Genomic DNA, 23,585 nt, shown 5'->3' with positions numbered 1-23,585 from the left:
ATTGTATATATTTTAAATTGGTCTTTTACTGTTTTTACTGTTGACTGTTTTTATGATGTAACCTGCCCTGAGTCTGTTCTACAGGAAGGGCGGACTAAAAATAGAATAAAATAAAATAAATACTATCAACATACCACAGGGAACTTCTCAACACAGAAATAAATTTGAAAAATACCATATATTCCCCAAAACACTATGTATTTCCTCCCCCCAAAACCCCAACAGTTCTCCTTTTATAATAATTGTCTACCAACTGAATTTTTCTTGAACTGGCAAATATATTAAATTATCTACATTTACACATATTTAATGTAAAGAAGAAATGCATTAAGGTTGGCTGCTAGAAATAAACCACATATAGAATGACATAATTCACATTTTAAAGTTTCAGATGGCATTTACAACAAACAGAGGGACATTAGTGTATTACAGTACAGCCAAGTGTTTCTTTTTCCATCCATTAATAGATAATCACTGCCATACAAATGGAATTTGAGTCTTAAGTTTACTGAAACTAGATGTGGCAGTACAGAGAAATTGTGATTTTAGATAGGAATGAACTGGAACATCTGTGCTCCTTGTAAGTACCCTATTATTTCTTGCACTCTACAAAGAGAAAATGTTTGCTGAGTAGCAGTAGCTTTTTACACATTAAGCAATATTACACACACTAAAAAAACTTAAAAATGGAATGAGGGTGAGATGTGCAAGCTTTAGAATAAGCAAATTGGATTTTATAGTGGTCTGAAAAGTCATAAATGCAGTGGTATATGGAATGTGTATAAAGCAAGTACTGCAAATGGCCAGATCTTGCCGTGCCAGATGTTTGCTGCTGACCATCTGCTGTTAGCCTAGCTTAAGAAGCTGCCTGCCACTGAACACAAGGCTACAGACCTGACTGGCTGATTACTTGTCACTGAGCATATGACTACTGGCTTGGATTTCATTCGACATTAGACAGGAAGCTACTCGCTGCAGTGCAGATAGGGGCACTGAGACTGGCTCTCCTACCTCACCTTTTTTTCAACCCTGGCTCTCCTATGTCCCAAGATTTCTTTTATGATTGCCTTTTAAGGACAAGCTGATTCTCAACAATAAAAGACTATATTTAGTAAAAGAAAATTTCCTCAAAAGGCAGACCTTTCACAGATGGAGATTAGACCAATTTGACTAAGAGCTATGACAGCTGAATGTCAAAACAAGACATGTTTGTCAGAGGCAACACATCCATTGTATGCCAATGAGCAGGATAGCTACAGAATAAAGCTGAGTTCTTCTTCAAACAGGCATCCACTATCATAACTGCACCTTGCAATTCTTAGTAACAAAGAGTTACCATTCGAGAATTACAACCCAAACTATATAAATGCAGCACTCCACATCTGTAGCATGTTCTCTTTATTACCTAACAGCAAACTACATCTCTATTTTATCAAATAAGAATTTAATGAAATTCAGTTCTAATAAGGAAGTTCTAGATTCTATGATTCTGCCCAGAGGAGGAGCAGAGAACAAACCCCAAATACAGTTTCAAATTCTCAGAAAGATTACTTTTCTGCTGTTAAAAAAATCACAATATAAATAATTAACTACTGATCATGCCCAACGACCACCTTCAGTGGATGCATCTAATATCTTCTTTCAGATACATTGATTGAACTGTTATTTGTGGATAACTTGGTCTTCTAATTTAGACACTGATTCTTTTATTAGCAATACTAAAGTGATTCTGCTCCAATAACACCATCACAAGTTCAAGAATGATTTAAAACATGCATGTTGAAACTACTTAACATTCCTAGAAGTTCCCACCGGCTATATTACACTGGCAGCATTTCTCCATACTTTCGTGCCTTAAGAAAAGCATATATATATATATATATATATATATATATATATATATATATAATTAAACAGCACAATTTATATGAACAATTTACAAAACCTGTCAATATCCGTTTTTCTTCCAAATATACTTTTTTTCTTTTTGTTTCTCTTCCACATGTCTCAACAAAAGAGAATTCCTAATTAGTACTGCAGCTATCTAGATATTGCCATCAGAAATGACAAAAAAATCTATGTTTGACAGGCACACATGGTGACCTCTTCCAAGACAATTTATGGGACAAAGCTGAATAAAGACATTTTTCACATATATCTGTTTCTAATGTATTCTCGGTACATGAGGAAGTCTTCTTTTCCCAGGGGCTGCGTGATGCCCTTGCCAGCCTGGATGTGAGCATGAAAGATTTCAATAGATCTCCTGTCAACTTTAGGAGGTTGGACTTCATAAATGTTGTCTTGGGAAAAAGCTGAGATGTGCGTTCTGTAAAAAATGTAAAAGCAGCAACATTAAATTCAACTCAAGACAAAACACAGATTGGAGGTAAAACAGAAAACCTACGTGGTAATTTCTTCCAACATACCTCATTATTGTAGACTCAAAGGAGTCCCATTGCTAACTGTACCCAAGATGGGAGGTCCTCAATGTGTGGCATTGGTGCCATGGCACCTGCCAACACCTTTTCTGGAGCTTGGCAAATGTTTTTAGGAAGTGGGTGGGGCCAGGTAGGATCTTTACCAAAGCTTCTGATTGACTACTGGAGAGCTGATTGACCACATAGATTTTTAAAAAATTATCGCTTTGGCAGCAGCTGCCAGAATAGCACAAGGATCTACACTGGGTTACTGAAATTAAACAATCATTTTGTGGCCAGCTTCACCTCCTGCTGCAGCCATTTTATGGCAGCATTTTTGCTGCTGTGCACACTATGCTGTGTCAGAATTTCAAATGTGCCCACAGGCTGAAAAAGGCAAGTCTCAGAACAACTAGCATCATTGGACCTACATGTTTTGGTGTACAACCTCAGCTGAACTATGCTTACACAATGAGGTTCCTAGTGATTTTGACCCCCCCCCCCAAAAAAAAGTACATGCCACTAAACTGCAGTATTCAAAGTTTCAGGGTACACAGAAGTGGGATATTGGGTGATTAGATATTGGGTACCTGTGTATTTCTCCTTCATTTCCCTCTTGAGAGTACTAGCAGCTTTTCCCCCCAGAAAAAAAAGCTTTGTTTGCTACCATGTGACTTGTATGACTCACCCAGGCCCGTCTCCTTGTTACTGTTCAAGAGCAGCCACCCCATGAAAGCCAGGATGGATTGGTACTTAGAGCTTCAGAATAGGATCTGGCAGATGCAGGTATGAATCCCCACTCTGCCATGGAAGCTGGCTGTGTGACCTTGGGCCATTCACTTAGACCGGTTCCCCACTAGGCTTACCCCACTGTCACTCTCCTCTCCTCTACAAGGCTTCCGTCAAATTTCACACAAGCTTCCTTGGGGCTGCAACTCGCTTTGCCTCTTTTACGCAGCAAACAGAAACCGGTTTTTAGAGGATCTTGCTTGCTGCATGAAAGAGGTGGAGAGAGTTGCAGCTTCAGAGCAGCTTGTGGGAAATCCAATGGAAGCTCCATGGAGAAGAGGAGTGAGAGCGGGGTAAGGCTAGTGGGGAATCGGTCACACTGTCAGTCTACCTCAGAGGGTTGTTATGCAGATATAATGGAGGAGAATTATGTAAGCTGCTTTGGATCTACAATGTGGAGAAAGATAGGGTTATAAATGAAATCATAAATATGGCTGGAGAGAGACAAAAGGTTGGCTGATATGTGGGTGGGAAGGAGAGAAGGAAGTAGGGAAAGGTTGGGATATGGGAGTTTCAGAAAGAGAGAAACACTGTAGGGTGAGGAGTACAGGTACCCCATACAAGTTTCCCAATGTGCAACTGGATCCAGCCTGGCAGTCAGCACTGAACAACTGGGCCATAGTTTACCTGGGTAAAGGCTGCTGGGGGAAGGAAGGAGAAAAAGCTGAAGATGAGATAGCAGACAAAAGTACATTATCTGGTAGCTGGGAGAGAAGGAAGAAGGATACAAGGAAAGGCTATAGAGGCTTTCAATGAAGGGAAAGAGACAACGAGGGAGGGAGAATTAGATCCCCCCACAAGTCCTTGTGGCTTCCCCATTTGTATAATTATAAATTCAAAGCTATAAAATGTTCTGGTTGTGTGGGAAATCTTTATACAGTGTATTTGTTGGCCTTCTAATTTAGACACTGATTCTCTTATTAGCAATACTAAAGTGATTCTGCTCCAATAACACCATCACATGGTAACTGAAAAATATCAATACATAAATGGAAAAAATTATTAAACTCTCTTTAAAAAGTTACTTTCATACTGAATATTGTACCATCCAGCACCTCCCAAGACTCCTGTACAGCACAGCTTCTGCTATTGGATCCTATGAGACCTTTCATGATGATCCAGCAACCATAGTTAAGAGATCACCACTCTGTAAGAGGACAGCCCCTCCACAGCTGAGGACAACACAAGAAGGAAGCTAAAGTACCAAGCCACCACTTCAGGAAGTTCAATGAAAAGGTGGTTATTACTGATGCTCATTAGATGTTACGGTAAGTACAGGGGACACTCAGCCATACTGTTGAAAGACCAGACCCCACATGCAATTATTAACATCTAGGACAAGAGATGATAATTAGGTTGGAAGAGCAAACACAGTTGTCTCCGCCACATGGTCTTTAAACAACACAGAAGTGTTCTGGCTAAAAGCACCCATCCCACTGCTGAAAGATACAAAGGCTACCATTGTGTGTGCTGATTCAGCATAATAAAGTCCAAAGTGGGCAGTGCTATCTCCCAGTGCAGAAACTTGTTCAGTGTGGTTTCTTTCACACCAATGGAAAGCTTTGTTTACAGCTTTTTTTTAACCAGTTATCCACCATTTATTTTTAATTGTCTTTTGAGGACAAAAGAAAGTGATATTGTTTCAATTGCATATAAAATGTTTTATCACAGAATAGAGTTGAATGTGTAATCAGCTGATATTTTAGCAACCATGCATCATATACAAGTAGAAAATAGTTGACAAGGAAAACTATATCATGTGTACTTCTTAAATCTCCAATTACCTGAAAAAATCCAATATCTTCTTCTTTTGAAATTTGCAGTCTAATCAACCAAGATGATGCAAAGCTGTAATCAGCCACACTGCATCAAAAATTCCATAGAATATTACAGGAAACTAATGACATTGGTTTTCCACATGTGGTACTTAGGATGGAGACAGGCTATAGTTCTTTTAGAAAGCTGAATGAAGATTGAGACATGGATAACTGCTATCGAGGGCCTAATTTTCCAAGTGTATAGGTAACTGTGCATCAAACTACAAGGAAGTACTTCTTCACCCAAAGAGTAATTAACACATGGAATTCACTGCCACAAGAAGTGGTGGTGGCTACAAGCACAGACAGCTTCAAGAGAGGATTGGAGAGTTCCATCAGTGACTATTAGTCACAAGGTATAGATGGAACACCAGGGCAGTGATGCTCTGGATTCTTGGTGTTTGGGGGGGGGGGGAAATAGTGGTAAGGCTTCTGGAGTTCTGGCCCCACTGCTGGGCCTCCTGATGGCTCCTGGGTTTTGGCCACTGTGTGACACAGAGCTTTAGACTGGATGGGCCACTGGCATGATTCAACATGGCTTTTCTTATGTTCTTAAGTGATGGTGGATGCAGGTCCATCCCATGGCCTCTGATGCCATTTCAGATACATTAGCACAACTTTAAAAATTGCTGCCAGCCCCTGATCTGGATCAGGGATGTGGCACAGTGGCCCAAGAGTTTTTGTTTCCTCTCCTTGCACCTGGACTTTTTCAGGTGAAGAAACAGCCCCCCTGCTGCATGGGCTGAATCCTGAGGGCATACTCATCTCATTTTTGCCAACATGACCTGTTAAGCCAGGGCAAAATAAAAGTTGTATTTGAGCATTAAAAATGTGTGTACAAGAGTAGTAACCATTAGGGATGGTTAGAAACTCACCACAAAGCAAAATTCATCACAAATTTTGCTGTTGTAATTTGCAAAAAGAAGAATGTGATGGGTCTACTGTCACAAACTTCCACAAACTTTTAAAGCACTTTGTGGATAGAGCACAAAGCAGGGGTTTAAAGAGACTGAGTTCCATTAACTGGTCTCCTGTTTTGGTCCTGGTTCTTTCAATTCCTTTGAAACTGGTCCTTTTGATTTCAAGTGAATCTGACCTGTTTGTGGCATCTGAACTCTCTCCTCAGTAAGATGCATCTGTCTCCTACTGCTGCCATTGGGGATGGTTCATTTGGTTTGTTTTTGCAGTTCATTTTTCCAGATAGCCTGGCACTGATTCAACCAATTCCTAGTCACAGGGCTTTTTTTGAGCAGAATGCACAGGAATGCAGATCTGGCTGGCTTGGCATCAGGGGATGTGTCCTAATATGCAAATGAATTCCTACTGGGCTTTTTCTACAAATAAAGCCCAGCCTAGTCAACACTGGAGGTGGACTTCTTGAGAGCCCTAGGAAAACCCATAGCAGTTGTCCATAACTTGACTGGTAGCTTTGGAAGCCAATCACGGACCTCCCATTCTATGGGAGCAGACACCCTGTCTCATCTGCTTTAACTTTGCAGCACGATGAGAGAAGAGTTAGCTTTCCTGGGGGCATCTGCTTTTGGGGGACTATAACTCAGATGTTCCAAATCCAATCTTCGCCAAACATGGAGGGTTGGTGGGGAGAGCCTGCTGAAGACTGCTAGTGGGTTTGACATCTCTAACTCATGGGGGAGCTGTTTTACACCTCCCGAACCAAACAAACCATTAACTGATTTGGGAAATCTAACAAACCATGAACTAACATGAGCCACTGGTTTGGCCTATCAAATGAACCATGGACAAACATGAACCAACATTTTCCTGGTTTGTGCCTGTCTCTAGTTGCCACCTTCCACTCACAGGTGACAACTTGTTTTTTAGTTTAGTGTTCCCTCAGTGCCCTCTCCTTCCTACCCAATGTTTAAATGGCTGTTTTTGTATGAGTATCTTAACTCTGGTTTTGATTTTTAAAATTATGTCATTTGGGGGGTTTCAACAGATTTAATATGTGGTTTTTATTATGTATGTTTTTAATTGTTAGGCACCTTGGTGGCCCTCGAGAGGACAGAAAAGCAGCATATAATTTTTGTAAAATAAAATAATAAAATATTTATGTACATCACATTCCCTAGTCATAACAGAAACTGAGGTTTGTGCAAGTGGTTCAAGAGTACTGTGTTTTCCTGTAGAGAAATGGAATTTACGGTTGTATGTTTCTTAATACAACAGTCTTTAATCATATCACTGTCAGTTTTACCAGCTGTTCAAAAATATCTTTAACAGTAAAATTTCTGCTTAAAATGACAGATTCCAATTAAAATATACAAATACAACTATGAGCCACTACTAACAAAAGAGACAAGGACACTAGGACTGATGCTGAAAGAGACAATGGATAGAAAAATAACAAAAGAAGGAACACTACTTACAAATTTATAACCCCATCTAAGTGTTTTGAATACAGCTGTTGATGAGTCTTGTCTTGCTTGTGTTGACTCTGTCCCAACTGAACAAATCTGTGAATAGAAGCGGAAAGTCACCATGAGAAAAGAACTTTCTGAAATAATATGTGAAATAATGAAAATTACATATCTCTTGCAGGCTTTGTAAGAATCATGCAGTTTTAAGTAAGGGACATCAGGTTCCTTAAAGGGCAGCTGGAACATACACCACACTTTCCCTGAAACTAATATTCTGGGTGACTAATGCAGGAGTTTGAACTAATTCTTTAAAATAGCTACTTCAATGCAGCACTCATGGAGGCCCTCCAGTGGTTTATCTTCCTATGATCCTCAGACATGGGAGATCAGCTGGATCAGATCATCCTGCTCACCACTGTTGACAATCAAATGCTCCCATGAACCCCACAAACAGAGCACAAAGATATATGTCCAGGACTGGCATTCAGTGGCACACTTGATGTAGCATGTCCAGGAACCGGCATTCAGTGGCATATTGCCTCTGAATATTTAGCTCTCCATGAATTTGTCTGAACTCCTATTAAAGCCATCTAAGCTAAAGCCTATCACAACCCTTACAAGACAACAGTATGTACTAGCCCTGTCTGGTCTAAATTTTTTCTTTCTTCCTCATATTCCCATTCATGTTTGATAAATGCTACTCAAGACTTGTAGGTCAAAGGAGTAGAGTAAGAAAGAAAAATGAAAGAAAAAGAAAAGAAGACCCATCACCAAAAATTCAGTATGTTAGTGTAGAGAGGCACAGGGTGAAAACAAAACACACATTTACCACAGCATGCATGTAACTATTTGGTAAACTAATCATCTTTAGTTTCCTGACAAGTGCTAAGAATTTATTACTCTTCTCAAAATTCTCAACTCATTCACTTTAATGGGAGAGATTTAATAACATTGTTAATTCTCCCTCTGGAATCAACAGGGATTTAAACATAAGTAACTTTGCCTAGAGTTTGCTTTTTAAAAACCCATTCTCTACTTATATAAATCAGAAAGAGTACCTTGTGTATATGCTGAGATCATCTTCTGAAGGAGATTCTGAGAGATTGATCCCATATCCATCTTTTATGGATTGCACTACATTCTGTATGAAAACAAAATATTTTATTACAACCTTTCACTTCTATGTCACCCCTCCATACCTCAAACTGGCTTCCAGGAGAATGACTAAAAACAGTGTTTAATACATTACACTCAATACCAGCAGTAATGCAGGTTCACTGTGCCTACTCAGCAGCCTTGTGCCCTCTAGAAGTTGTAGGTTTTACATTTTTTTCCAGAATAACCAATTTTATGGCATTATGAAGCTCCTCCACTTACAGTGAATATCACAACCAATTAGAAAGATATTTCTTAAGTTTTCTTGCTATTATTGACACAATGAATTCATGTCTAAATTTCACACTTAGCCTGCAGAGTAGTTTATAAGCTTTTTGTTCTAATAATCAATCCATATGCAACCAATAAAGTAGGCTACTGCCTATAAAACTTGGGCCACGGTAAAAACTTTGTCATCTGGCACTCATAGGGAATAGGGGTTGCTGGTTAATCATAAGGGGAACCCAAGGGAATCAACAGCAACCAAGCCCCACTCTGTTTGGAACACCATGGCAACAGCCCCAATATTTTGCAGGAACCATCCCCTTTTCACTAATCATGGAGTCATCCTGTGCAGCAAGCAGACAAGTAGGCCAGCTGCCCAGACACCTTCTGGCAAAGCTGGTTCATCACAGCTCAAGGCAAGCTGAAGAGGAAGGAGGCACCTGAAGGTGAAACTGCCAGCAGTGTCAGTTGTCAAAAGCCCACCAATGGTCAGAGGTATCCAATTGACCAACTGTAGAGACAGACTTGTGTGTGCACATGGCTGAAGAAGCACAGATATGGTGGCTGGTGGGAGGAGAAGCTTGCCCTCTGGGTGATGCTAGTTAACTGAGTGTTCTGGATAATCAAATACAGGATAACAAAGCTTTTACTGTATAAATTAGTTAGACAGTGAGAAGCCAGGACACCTTCTGTTCTTCTTCTACAAGATACTTCTTTTAAAAAAACAAACAATAGATTACATGGGATTAGATGATTTCTACTGCCAATGTAAATTATGATGTACAAGGGGTTTCAAACATCAGAATATTTTAGCAAAATTAAAACAAGTATTAAAAAAACCTGGCTTCATATTTGCTTCTGGAATTGAATCTCTTGGATCAAAACAGGAGGGTACACAATTGAAATACCATTTTGGTTATATGTACCTGATTTGGACACAAGGCTATGCCACATGAGTACTATAAAGTACATCCTTGCCTTGAGTCACTGATATTTATCAAAACATAATTTTCACTTGGTCCTATATTGATTAATATTAGTACTACAATAATCGAGCCTATATGCAACATTTATGCTTGACCACTGAAGGCTAGTAGGCTAAAATGCATCTGTTTTAGGGTTGCATAAGGTCCTAATTGTGCATATTGAAATTTTTATTGAGGCTATATTTGGGCTTATGAACATATGAAGCTGCCTTATACTGAATCAGATTCTTGGTCCATCAAAGTCAGTATTATCAAAGATTTCAGGTTTTCACGGCTGGTAACATGATTAGGGTTTGTAGAATCTTTCGGGCTCAAGTGCCGTGTTCTACTGGAGAAAGTTTTCCTTCCAGATGTTTCGTTCTCAGCTACGGAGAACATCCTCAGTGGTGTTGCAGCCGGAGCAGGCGCTCTGACCTTCTTGGCTGAAGGTCAGAGCGCCTGCTCCGGCTGCAACACCACTGAGGATGTTCTCCGCAGCTGAGAACGAAACATCTGGAAGGAAAATTTTCTCCAGTAGAACACGGCACTTGAGCCCGAAAGATTCTACAAACCCTAAAGTCAGTATTGTCTTCTCAGACTGGCAGCGGCTCTCCAGGGTCTCAAGCTGAGGTTTTTCACACCTATTTGCCTGGACCTTTTTTTGGAGATGCCAGGGATTGAACCGGGGACCTTCTGCTTCCCAAGCAGATGTTCTACCACTGAGCCACTGTCCCTCCAAATTGTTTTTAATTATAATTGTTTTTAATCCAATCTGCAATAAATACATGTATTTTTGATAATATTTATATTGTATATTTATTGATTTTAACATCAGCCCCCCAATTTGTATCCATTTAACTTTCAGTTTCTTTTTTTTAAAACAATTTTTAAAATTTAAATTCCCAACCCTTCCACAAAGGCACTAATTAGTGGGGGAGGGGTAGTTTATTTTTCTATTGCAAGTCGATGCGGAAACAATAATCAAATACAATACAGGAGGGACAATATTTAAAGGAGGTCTTCACTTGTCTGACTACTCTTAAGAAAATGAAACTCCAAAAACCACTGTCTGAAGGAATCTGAGATCAAATTTGTGTTTCCAGCTGGTTATTCAGATAGCCCCTTGCAAAAGGAAGAGTTCGGATTTCCTAGCATTTGTCAGCATAACATTCAAAATGTCAATTCAAAGTGAGAGAAGATGCCCAATTTCATCATCATCATAGTTTATTACAGTCTCAAGACCAGGATACAGTAACCGGGCCATGCAGCATCACTGCCCCCAACAGTGCCCATGCAGCATCACTCCCCCAACAGCGCCGTGCAGCCTTGCCGCCCCTCTGGCGCCTCCTCCTCCCTCTGTTTTCACAATATTAATGCTGGGGAAGGGGCCGTGAAGCGCATTCCAAGCTTTGTAAAGGCTAACCCCCCCCACCAATCAGCTGATCAGTGGGGGAAATGGCCCCGCTGAAAAAGCTGCGCTGCCCTTGCCTCCTTCCCTCTTCCTTCCTGGGCGGGGGAAAGAAGTGGGAAGGAGGCAAGGGTAGCGTGGCTTTTTCAGCCGGCCGCTGATTGCTACTGCCGCAGTTTCCCACCAATCAGCTGTTCGGCGGGGGGATCGGCCTCTACAGAGCACAGAAGGCGCTTCACAGTCCCTTCCCCAGCCTTAACATTGTGAAAACGGAGGGAGGAGGAGGCACTGAGGAGGAAGGACAGGGTGGCAAGGCTTCCTGGTGCCACACGGGGGCAGGGAGGCCGAATCCGGCGCCCCCACCCTGGCAGCCCTGCGGCCACGGTGGGCCGGCGGTCCCTGGGGCCAAAAAGGTTGGGGACCCCTGTTTTAGATAAATTTACTTTGCTTGCCTTTCATACTGCTAAGACAGCTGATGTTTACTCAGGTGACTACACAGTTTTAGAAATTAGTGGTTACAGGACATAGCATGGCTGGCCCCTCGTGCCACACTTAGCTATTGGTCACCCAACTTCCAATTTTTTATTTATTGCACTTGTTGTCCCTGCTGGGAAGCCTTGCGCCACCTTCTCTCACTGGATGTTCTTTCTCAGCAAGGCAAGATTCACACCGTCTGGCCTCCAATCCCACACTGCTGCTCCCTCTTAACTCGTTTCACCAGTTAGCAAGGCAAGCCCTCTCTCCAATTCCATGCCTCCAATCCCATAGCATTTTGCTCATGCATCCTTATTTTGTTGTTGTGATACTGCATACAAAAATCAAATAGATGGCTTTTCTTTTGTGGCTCTTAAAATTTTATTATGCTTTAAAAGAAACTGCACATTTAGGAAATACATATGTATAAATTATCTACAAATGTTACATTAGAACATGATAGTGGATCTGTCAGTGTTACAAGTCCTTATGTTTTAATGTCATCCTTTTTTTTAAGTTACTGGAACAATTTCTGTTATTTTACAGCGCCTTCTTTGTTTTCCGATAAACTCCTTGTGAGTCATTTTTTTCTCCATTTACAATGTGTGAACGGTGGACAAGGTGAGCTAACTAGGTAACAGATCGAAGTAATTCAGTGCCATGCAGTCAAGAACAGATCAGGTGCTTGTGGGTAAGAAAAGTCAAGAGACAGAACAGCAACAGAGATGCTAAAAAAGTGATATTCAGAATGTCATGTGATTGCCAGAAGGACATTAAAAGGAAAAGATAAGAGTCAAAGATCTATTGGCTTGGATCAAAAGATCCCACTACTGATAGGGCAAAATGTGTGACCCTCCGTTAACTACAGCTACTCATATCCCTCCACGGTATGTTCTCTTCTTTCCTTTAATATGATTAAAGCTGCTTGACTAAGTCTTGAACAGTCAAAAACTCTTCTGATAAGTAACATCACTTGGACTTGACACTAAACCAATGGAAAGATTTTGCTGCAGCAAGGGCAAGATTAGAGATTCTGTCAGATAAATGGAGTAAAACTATTTGTGATGAGACAAAGATGAAAAATCATCTAGCTATTGTGCTAAAAACCTATTTCTAAGGTTAAAATAAAGAGGACACTCCAATAAGATATGTATTAAAGTACCAATTTCCAAGGATGGTTGACCCAATTCTGCTCATAGGGCCACTTTGACTACACATGTTGGTGTGTTGGTCAACTTATGAAGGAAGTGGAGAGAGGTTTGAGGAATCTTTGACTTATTGGATCTAGAGGGTTGCCCTCAAAAGCAAAATAGGGACAATATTTCTATTGAAAGCTTGAATAGCCCTGAGTATATATCCTCCTCCACAGTACCTAAAAAAGTTTATGATGCCATCAGTGAAAGATTCTGCTTTCTTCAGTGTGGCTTTTTAAAAAATGAGATGGCCAATTTAAATTATATGTGCAAACTATTCCCAGATATGTAAATTCCTTCACTTGTTGGATACTGACATTATCAACAGAACATCAGTATAAGGAAAGGTTTCTTTTCTTTTGAAAGAGGAGTACTTTGTATTGACCATAATTAATTTTTAGATCTTCAGACTGACCGTAAATGGCAAAGTTGTTCAATAATCTCTGTAGTCCAATGCCAGAGAGAGACAGCAGAACTGCATCATTCTGCTTTCTTCAGTGTGGCTTTTTAAAAAATGAGATGGCCAATTCAAATTATATGTGCAAACTATTCCCAGATATGTAAATTCCTTCACTTGTTAATATAATAGAAGTGGGATCTATAGGCTGGCTAAACAAGCAGGGTGACAATTTTTCTCAAAGGAGCCAGATAAATTATTTAAGTATAAGTTAAATAAGAAGAGAGTTAACAAGCACACATGCTGGATTCACATCTGAGTTCCTTAAAAACTCTCAGGTGTATACCATCAGAACCTGGAGACTTACTGGTTTTTAATTTCCCCAGCAGGTGTAGAATTTTTATCTCTGCTCACATCAATTTGACTCAGTTCTTCAGACTCCTTTCCTGAAAATAGGGGCTGTGGCATGGGTATATGCTCCACACTTTCCAAAGTGAACACAGAATTAAGAAAGTCATTGAGCTTCTCTGCCATCTCCCCATCTTCCTTAAGCAATCCATTTATTCCTTTGTCACCAAACAGCCCCACTGCTCTTTGGATGGTTTTCTGCTCTGGATATTTTTTTAAAAAACATATTGTTTTTATACTTTTATTAACCCACTCCTTAAAATCTTTTTACATGCCTAATTATTGACTTGCATTTCTTTTGCCAGAACATGTGGTTCCTCCTGTTCAATTCACTGGGGTAGATTTTCCACTTTTTCAAAAAAGCCTCTTTACTCTTACAGCTTCCTTGACTTGCGTTGTTAATCACACAGACCTTTTAGACTTGGCAGTGCCTTTCCTAATCTGTGGAATGTATTTTATTTATACTTCAATTAGTTATCATTTTAAATAGCTTCCAAGCATCCTCTATGGATCTGACTCCCCTTCAAGCTTCCTTTTTAGTATTCCCCTTGTTTTTGTAAAGTTCCCTCTTTTAAAATCAAATGTTACAGCTTTGGACTTTAGAAGTAACTTTCAATTGACTTGAATGCTGAACTTAATAGAATTGTAGTCACTATTCCCAACTGGTGTAACAACCTCTACATCTCTCACCAGGTCTTGAGACCCACTCAGAACCAAGTTCAAGATCATTACATTTCTAATTGGCTCTGTGACCAAATGTTGAAGTGTGGAGTCATTTATGATATCTAGGAATCATATTTTTACAGAATGACTCGAGCAAATGTTTGCCCAGTCAATCTGAGGACAGCTGAAGTCTCCCAGTATAATAACATTATCTGCTTTAGTCACCTCCTTTACTTCCTTCTCCTTCTCAAGATCAGACTCAAGGGTTTGATCAGGTGGGCCATAGTACACTCCTACTTTTAAGTAACCCTTATGGCCCAATATTTCCACCCATATTGCTTCTGTTGGGGGTGAATTATATTGTTGCCAATTGTTTTACATAATCAACAAGGAACATAAAGGTCAAGTTCAAGTGTGGCATAATTCAGAGCTTTGAGACCTCATTTCCAGTTTTGGATTTCCAGTATTGAATGTTACAACATTACAATATAGCTCCTTTTTTTTGAAACCCAAAAGAAATTTAGATTGGTTATTCCTAGGGGATAAAATAGTCTATTTGCTGAACACAAGCAATTAGGTATACCTAAAGATATTCTTTGGACTGTGCCTTTAAATACTACCATCACATACATAGGACATGCTGAAATGGGAATGTTTCTAGAAACTAACTACAGAAAGCCAAGTTTATATTAAAGGACGATAAAGAACATTTTAAAGTGCTATTCTGAATGTATTATTTATTGAGAAGACAGGTAATTCATGCAGGGCTGTTGTGTTTCTTGTGGGGAAGGGCACTATCTCTAGGCCGTATCATACTACATTTCAGTTAGCATTCCAACTAGTGTTCATTCCTAGTCTTAAAAAGTCATCTTCAGGATGCATCCAGGTCAGTGTAACTTTCAGGTTCTTTAAAAAGAGCTTCACCAACCAATAGTCTCCAGAAATAGATACAGAGCACACCGTTCAGCATTTTCTCCCAGAACATTCACTGAGAGGTAATGAGTGACACTGTCTGTATTAAAGTAGCAATGAACATTTAAAGCATGTATTTAGTTTGTTTTCTTAATGCAAGTAGTATTGGGTTTTTTTAAAAAAATGTCAAAGACAAGCAAAAAAATTTTTTGAAAAAGTTTTTTGACATTTTTTAAAAAACCCAATAATCCTTGTATGTAAGAAAACAAACTAAATACATGCTTCACATGTTCATTGCTACTTTAATACAGACAGTGTATTAAAGAGTCTTCTTGATGATGTGGTCAAGTTAAGCTTCAATAAAATAAGTTCACCTGCTCTTGGTGTCAAGAGCATATGTTTGATTCATTCTGGAAGGGCTGATTCACACTCCCACATTTCTCTATATATGCAGGCATATGACTGAAGAAAGGCATATTGTGGTGTTCAACAGCAGTACTACAGTTGCACTTTTCAAAGGAGATGTAATCTAGAAGTTGGTTGCTGAATCCCCTCAAGGCCAACCAGTTCAGGTTAGCCTCTCTTTATGTCCCTGTGTTGCTATCTATGATGACACAAAGGAATAATGTTGAAGGATGGAGGACAATTCCCAGAATTTTGATATGAAAGGAAACCTGGCTCACTTCATCCTCTTTAAATGTAAAAGGACATTACTATGAACAATTTAATAACACTCTTCAGAAAATTAAAACAATATTTTCATGCAAATAGTCATTATATTCAGCACTTCATGGTGAAATCTTGAGTCATTCCATTTTGTCTTGTCATCTGAAAGCTGTGGGCTGCTGGCCCATCCCTGAGATATTTATGAACTGGTATCTTGTGTAGTTTACGCCCCAAGACTGTGGGTATATGATTGGTAGCTATCTTTCTTTAGCAAAGTCAATGGCTTTAAAGACCCACGTGCCTTCTCCAGGAACCAATGGGCACTTGAGGGCTGGCACTGCAATGCACTCAGCAGGTCTGATCAAAAAGCATCCTCTAACCAATGAGTTCTTATGTGATTCTTGTGGCCCTCTTATTACTCTATGCTATTCCCAGTGTGAGGCAAAACTTATCAAATGAGCCTTATGCCTAGCATTCTTTGAGGCCCTCAGGGCAGGGGAGTTGGCAACAACTTCTGTTCAAGCATTCTCCCATGGGGATGTGGAACTCTTGATGGAAAGGCCTGTTCTCCTGACTTGGAAATAAAAAACAGACTAAAAGGGACAGAGAAGCAGTTTGTATCTGTATTCTGCACCATCATATAGGCAACCAAGGCAATTTTTTTGCCATCCACCCAGAGGAAGCGGTTTGTATTTAGACCAGCACCTTCCTGCATTGTTGTGGCTGTACAGCAGTTCAGTCTGCTTGACTCCTGCAATTCATAAACCATTACACTTAGAGTATTCCCTCAGGATTGGTGGCCGCTTCAGCATTGCCAAGCTTTAAGATATAAACACCAAATAGGTAGGTAGCTATTCTCTGCCTCTCTTTTTTCTAGTTACAGCCTCTGAAGGGAAGTCAGTTTGGATTTATGGATACATCCTGTAGTGAAGCTCAGGGAGGGAGAATCATTGGGAATCACATGGCTGGATCAAAGAAGCATGGGAGCACCTGTTGCCAACCATTACTGGGACAAGATGATACCATAACCATCTATAGTAAAGGATCAGCATTACGCTATGGTGCTGATTTTGAAAAATGCTTAGTGCTCTCCAGATATCTGGATCATTTAGTCAGAGCTACTGCAGAGGCAGGAAGGCTAGCTGTTTGATCCCAGCAAACTGACGGCACAGAGAAATTTCACAATCTTCTTTCAGATTGTATTTTTGCACAAGGGGGTGGCGTGATAGGGAACTCTGGGCCTTTGTTTTCAACAAGATTGAGGGAGGTTTGGAATCCCTCTGAATAAATTAGTATTCTGGGTCCACTAAGACAGCAGTTTGAGGACCATCTAGGAACAGAGAACTTTTCATTCTGGGAACGATTTAGAGGATAAAATATTGGGATGAACCAATTTTGCAAGGGTCTCATCCTGAGTTGGGCAAAGGGGACTGTATATAAGTCATAGATGCCACTAGGTCTAACAGTTTTGGTATAGAAATGATTATTTGGAAGCAATTTGTGGTAAACTGCTTCACTAGGTATTTAATTTGCACAGCCCTGTCACCTGGCATAAAAGCACTAGCAACAGTGGAGCATAGGCAGGCTCCAATAAATTAAACCTGCTGTGATAGATATAATTTTGAGTTCTTCCAGTTCACAATGAGACCCAATTTTTAACAGACAGCCATTGCAAGGCTCTGTAAGTCTCCTTGTGAAGGAGGAGTAAAAAGCCAGCCATCTAAGTAGGGATATATGGAGCATCCCTGGGATCTGAAGTGTGCCACCACCACCACCCATTTTGTAAATACACAGGGGGCAGTGACCAGGCCAAAGCACATTCTATTTATACGGCACCCTCTGATATTTAAAATGTACATATTTCTGTCATCTGTCTGTATGGACACAGGGACGTGAACATCTTGTAAGTCAAACACTGTGAGCCAATCACTTGGTTTAAGAAATTGTAACACTGACAGTAGGGAAACCATGTGAAACTTAACCTTAAGGAAAAAATTCAGACCTCTGAGATCCAAGATTGGCCTGAACCCACCATCTTTTTAATTAACTAGAAAAAAATTGGAGTAATATTGTATGGGGTATCTGAGGAGGGTAAGCTTTGGACTGCCCATTTTTCAAATGAAACTTGCAACTTAGAACCAAATTCTGGGGAAATGTTATCTATAGTGACAACTGTTGCCTGCAAAGGAGGTGACTTTAGGAACTCAAGGTGATAGCTGTGTTCAGTTATTGACAGCACCCATGAATCTGAGGTGATCAAGCACCACCTTGGCAAAAACTTGAGTAACCTTTCCAGATTTGGATGCAGGTGCTAGTCAAGAAGAAGGCTTCGGGGCCTGCAAGAACTCCTTAGAGGAGTGATGTTGCTGAGGGCCAGTCTTGGACCTGCTTCCCAACCTATGTCTAGAGTGATGAGGTAAGGAGGATACAGCTGTGGCTGTTGGTAGTAAGAGTGCTGGTAACCCTCATATGGTTCCCTGGTAGTTTGAGTGGCATCTGGTCTTGAAGACTGGAGTCACACCCTGGCTGATTCTAAAAGATCAAGCTGTCTGTTGATTCTTCTTGATTGCAGAAGATCATCCATCATGATAGAGAACGATGTTTCTTTGAAAGGCAAGTCCTCTACCCTAGATCTCATATCAGGTGGGAGGGCATTTGAACATAGCCAGGCATGCCTCCTCAGAAGATATACCTTGAACAATGAGTCTGCGGAGTACCTACTAGCATTTGCCTGTTGTTTAGTCAACCTCAGGGCTTCTGTCTGAATTAATTTGTCAAGGATTTTTTTCTCTTCAGGCAGATGTTCCAGATAGGCAGAAAGCTCTTCCCACAAGAAGAGCTGGTAGGCCACCATATTAGCCTGATAATCTGGTGTCCTGAGACTGAGTGCTGAGGAACAGCAGGCCTTATAACTGAGAACATCTATCTTTCTACAGGTGTAAACTAACCCTCTGCTTTGCCTGAATCTCCTCAGCTATTAGTGAGGAGGGGACAGGGTGGAAAATGAAAAAGGGGCACCCTACCTGATAGACCCTGTACATGTTTCCCATCCTAGGTGAACTGGCAGGGATGGAGAAAGGTTTATCCCATATGTATCACCCTCCAATGGAGGCAGGACTGGTGAGCATGACTGTGTTTCCAAGAAAGGTAGATCCTCCATGTTGATACTCGGTATGATTTTTAATGCCTTATTGGTTCCATTGAAACTGAGCTACACCGTTCTTTCTGCTTTGTCTTCTGTTTCTTAGGAGGTGGTCCAGATCTGGTGGGACCCATGTTAGATGACCTCAATCTTCTGTGGGTTGGATCCAACCTCAGAACTAATTAATAGGAAGCAAAGAGTGAGTATAAATGGGCAGTCTTCACAGTGGAGGACGGCAAGCAGTGGGGTTCCACAGGGCTCAGTACTGGGTCCCATGCTCTTTAAATTGTTCATTAATGATCTGGAGTTGGGAGTAAGCAGTGAAGTGGCCACGTTTGGTGATGACACTAAATTGTTCAGGGTGGTGAGAACCAGAGAGGATTGTGAGGCACTCCAAAGAGATCTGTTGAAGCTGGGTGAGTGGATGTCAACGTGGCAGATGAGGTTCAATGTGGCCAAGTGCAAAGTAATGCACATAGGGGCCAAGAATCCCAGCTACAAATACAAGTTGATGGGGTGTGAACTGGCAGAGACTGACCAAGAGAGAGATCTTGGGGTCATGGTAGATAACTCACTGAAAATGTCAAGACGGTATGCGATTGCAATTAAAAAGGCCAACGCCATGCTGGGAATTATTAGGAAGGGAATTGAAAACAAATCAGCCAATATCATAATGCCCCTGTATAAATCAATGGTGCGGTCTCATTTGGAATACTGTGTACAATTCTGATCACCACACCTCAGAAAGGATATTATAGCATTGGAAAAAGTGCAGAAAAGGGCAACTAGAATGATTAAAGGTTTGGAACACTTTCCCTATGAAGAAAGGTTAAAACGCTTGGGGCTCTTTAGCTTGGAGAAACGTCGACTGCGGGGTGACATGTTAGAGGTTTACAAGATTATGCATGGGATGGAGAAAATAGAGAAAGAAGTCCTTTTCTCCCTTTCTTACAATACAAGAACTCGTGGGCATTCAATGAAATTGCTGAGCAGTCAGGCTAAAATGGATAAAAGGAAGTACTTCTTCACCCAAAGGGTGATTACTATGTGGAATTCACTGCCACAGGAGATGTTCTTAGGTTCTTAGAATTGATGGAACTAAGACCACTGAAGAAGGGTGAAATGGGTGGTCCATATGCAAGATGGACTTCAACATCAAAGGTGGGGCATGTTCTGCCAAGGCAGATGGTTGGCTGATGAGTTATCAGAGCTTAATAAAGCACTCTCCCGTAAAGCTGCCTACCACTGCAAAGTGCCATCAGTACAGGCCTTTGAGGGTGAACTGTTGGCAGATTTTACAATTATGTTATGCCCCCAGAGAATCTCCCTGCAGAACACATGGCTGAGTGGGAAAACGGCTCCAGAGGGGAAAAGTTCCCCTTTTCTTTCTCTGGGCAAAGAAATAAGCTGAAAAATCTTCTGAGCCACTGACCTGTACATGCACAGCCACAGTTCCAATGTGGGACTGCACAGAACAATGATGAACCTGGACATTTTTCACAGTGTGGTGTCTATAGGCCGGAAGGCATACATGTCTTTATGTGGGGGTGGGGGGGGAAGAGAATGTGGATCTCTGTGATCCTAGAACCAGTGATGAGCATATTGCAACTCCCTTTGGTTTGACAGTGGAGCCAGGTAAGCTAAGCTTTCTGGCTCCTGTGGCATTAAAGTATTGTAAAATAAATAAATAATAAATAAGGCTGTGTAAGGGTAAGCTCATTGTATGACCTCCAAAAGGCTGTTCTTTTAAGGGACTCTGATGGTAAGGGGCATGGCAGCCACCTTTGGCAGTGGCATACTGACCCAGAGGCTGGTAGCAGGAAGGAACAGCAGCTTCTGGCTTTAAGACCAGCTCTCTTGCTTGGTTCACTGTCAGCAGTCAGTCTGTCAATTACACTCATTGTGAGGCAGCTTGGCTCACTGTTAGCTGTCAGCTGCACCCACTGTATGCTGCGCCAAGGCCTGAGGAACCTGTAATCAAAGTTGTGACTTGATTTTCTCTCAGTCCAGCACATCTATGTCACTTTGCTCCTAACATAATAACCAATCTTCCAACAGTACAAATGATTTCAGTGGCTGTGTTATGCACCAGCACTAGGGCACCAATAAACCAGTGAATAATCTGAGGCATGCATCACAGAAACTCTTGCATTGTTGTAAAGGACTGTGGCACAAAACTCTGATCATACAAAACTCAAAGCTGGAAAACTGCACCTCAGTAACCCCTGCAACATGTCAACGGATCCTATAGTGGGGAAAATGAATAGTGTGGGCCAGTCCTACAGACCTGGGGTTTACCAAGGTGCCCCACTCAACAGTAAATTTTTTTCAAAGGAAACATAACACAATCGTACAGGCTATCTGTGAAGGGCAAATCCTCTCCTGTATCACTTGTAGCAAGAGCAGCAGCGGCACAGTCTGCTTCCCTCATGCCTTCTTTTCTATGTTCATTCCCTTGTGCCATCTTAAAAGTCCAGATCATATTATTATATAACTGCTAAGCTGCTTCAGAGTTACAGTGTTTACTGCATTTTCATTAACATCAGAAGACTGAGGTACTGAAATCTGAAAAAGGGCATCATTCAACAAAACTGTTGATCTTATTAAGCCACTTTTAAGCTAATGTAATATTGTAGCCAAATTACTTTGCCTTGATTTTAAAATATGACACAGATTAAAAAAAAAGATTTTAAGAACATAAGAGAAGTCCATCCAGTCCAAGACTCTGTCACACAGTGGCCAAAAAACCCAGGTGCCATCAGGAGGTCCACCAGTGGGGCCAGGACACTAGAAGCCCTCCCAACTGTTGCCCCCCCCCCCCCCCCAAGCACCATGAATACAGAGTATCACTTGCCCCAGAGAGTTCCATCTATACCCTGTGGCTAACAGCTGCTGATGGACCTCTGCTCCATGTTTATCCAATCCCTTTTTGAAGCTGTCCATGACTGTAGCTGCCACCACCTCCTGTGGCAGTGAATTCCATGCGTTAATCACTCTTTGGGTGAAGAAGTACTTCCTTTTATCAGTTCTAACCTGACTGTTCAGCAATTTCACTGAGTGCTCACGAGTTCTTGTTTTGTGAGAAAGGGAGAAAAGTACTTATTTCTCCACCTTCTCTATCCCATGCATAATCTTGTAAACCTCTATCATGTCACCCCTCAGTCATCATTTCTCCAAGTTAAAGAGCCTCAAGTGCTTTAACCTTTCTTCATAGGGTTAATCATTCTAGTTGCCCTTTTCTGTACCTTTTCCAGTGCTATAATATCTTTTTTGAGGTGTGGTGACCAGAATTGTACACAGTATTCTAAATGAGTATTCAATTTATAGAGAGGCATTATGATACTGGCTGATTTATTTTCAATTCCCTTACTAATAATCCCCAGCATAGGGTTGGCCTTTTTTATTACAGTCACACACTGTGTCAACATTTTCAGTGAGTTATCTACCACAGCTCCAAGATCTCTCTCTTGGTCAGTCTCTGGCAGTATGGACTACATTTATAGTTAAGAGTTTTGGCCCCAATGTGCATCACTTTGCACTTGGCCACACTGAACCTCATATGCCAAGTTGATGCCCACTCACCCATCCTTGAAAGATCCCTTTGGAGTGCCTCACAATCTTCCCTGGTTCTCACCATTCTGCACAATTTAGTGTCATCCACAAACCTAGCCGCTTCACTGCTTACTCCTAACTCCAAAGCATTCATGAACAAGTTAAAAAGCATCGGACCCAGTACTGAGCCCTGCAGTACCCCACTGCTTACCACCTTCCACTGCAAAAATTGCCCATTTATACTCACTCTCTGTTTCCAATTAGTCAGTTTTTGATCCACAAGAGGACTTGTCCTTTTACCCCATGGCTATTGAGCTTACTTAGGAGCCTTTGATGAGGAACTTTATCAAAAGCTTTATGGAAGTCAAGGTAAACAACAACTATTGGGTCTCCCTTCTCCACATGTTTGTTCACCCCCTCAAAGAACACTAACAGGTTAGTGTGACAAGATGTTCCTTTACAGAACCCATGCTGAGTCTTCCTCCATAGCTTTTCTTCATCAGTGTACCTACTAATTCTCTCCTTAAGAACAGTTTCCATCAGCTTACCCAGTATTGATGTCAGACTGATTGGCCTGTAATTTCCTGGATCTTCTCTGGAACCCTTTTTAAAGATGAGGGTGTCATTAGCTACCTTCCAGTCCTCAGGTGGAGGCAGATTTTAATGAGAGATTGCATATTTTTTCAGGAGATCCACAAGTTCACATTTGAGTTCTTTCAGAACTCTTGGATGTATGCCATTTGGGCCTGGTGGTTTATCAGTTTTTAAATTGTCTATCAGTTGTAGGATCTTTTCTATCATCACCTCAATCTGACTCAGGTCTTTCAACACCCCTCCCAAATCAGTGGTTCTGGAGTAGGCAAGCACTTCTTATCTTCCACAGTGAAGATGGAGGCAAAAAATGTATTCAGCTTCTCAGCCATTTCCTTATTATCATCCTTCAGTAATCTTTTTATCCCTTGGTCATCTAAGGGTCCCACTGCTTCCCTGGCTGGTTTCCTGGTTCTAATGTATTTGAAGA

General features: G+C 41.0%; 1 protein-coding gene across 2 annotated transcripts in view; it reads right to left on the bottom strand.

The window, feature by feature from the left end:
• Window positions 1-258: 258 nt before the first annotated feature.
• Window positions 259-23,585, bottom strand: part of FIG4 (FIG4 phosphoinositide 5-phosphatase) — a 125,292-nt gene continuing 101,965 nt past the window's right edge. For both annotated transcript variants that reach the window (XM_060238012.1, XM_060238020.1), the window contains 3 exons: window positions 8,463-8,545; window positions 7,414-7,500; window positions 259-2,326 (listed from right to left, as the gene is read on the bottom strand). In XM_060238012.1, coding sequence (XP_060093995.1) covers window positions 2,149-2,326; window positions 7,414-7,500; window positions 8,463-8,545 — 348 coding nt within the window. In that variant the 3' untranslated portion in view covers window positions 259-2,148. The remainder of the gene's footprint in view (window positions 2,327-7,413; window positions 7,501-8,462; window positions 8,546-23,585) is intronic.

Source organism: Heteronotia binoei, chromosome 1, assembly GCF_032191835.1.
Source record: "Heteronotia binoei isolate CCM8104 ecotype False Entrance Well chromosome 1, APGP_CSIRO_Hbin_v1, whole genome shotgun sequence".
Taxonomy (NCBI): Eukaryota; Metazoa; Chordata; class Lepidosauria; order Squamata; family Gekkonidae; genus Heteronotia; species Heteronotia binoei.
Note: the sequence above shows the minus strand (reverse complement) of the source record. Positions and strands in the feature narration are given on the sequence as shown.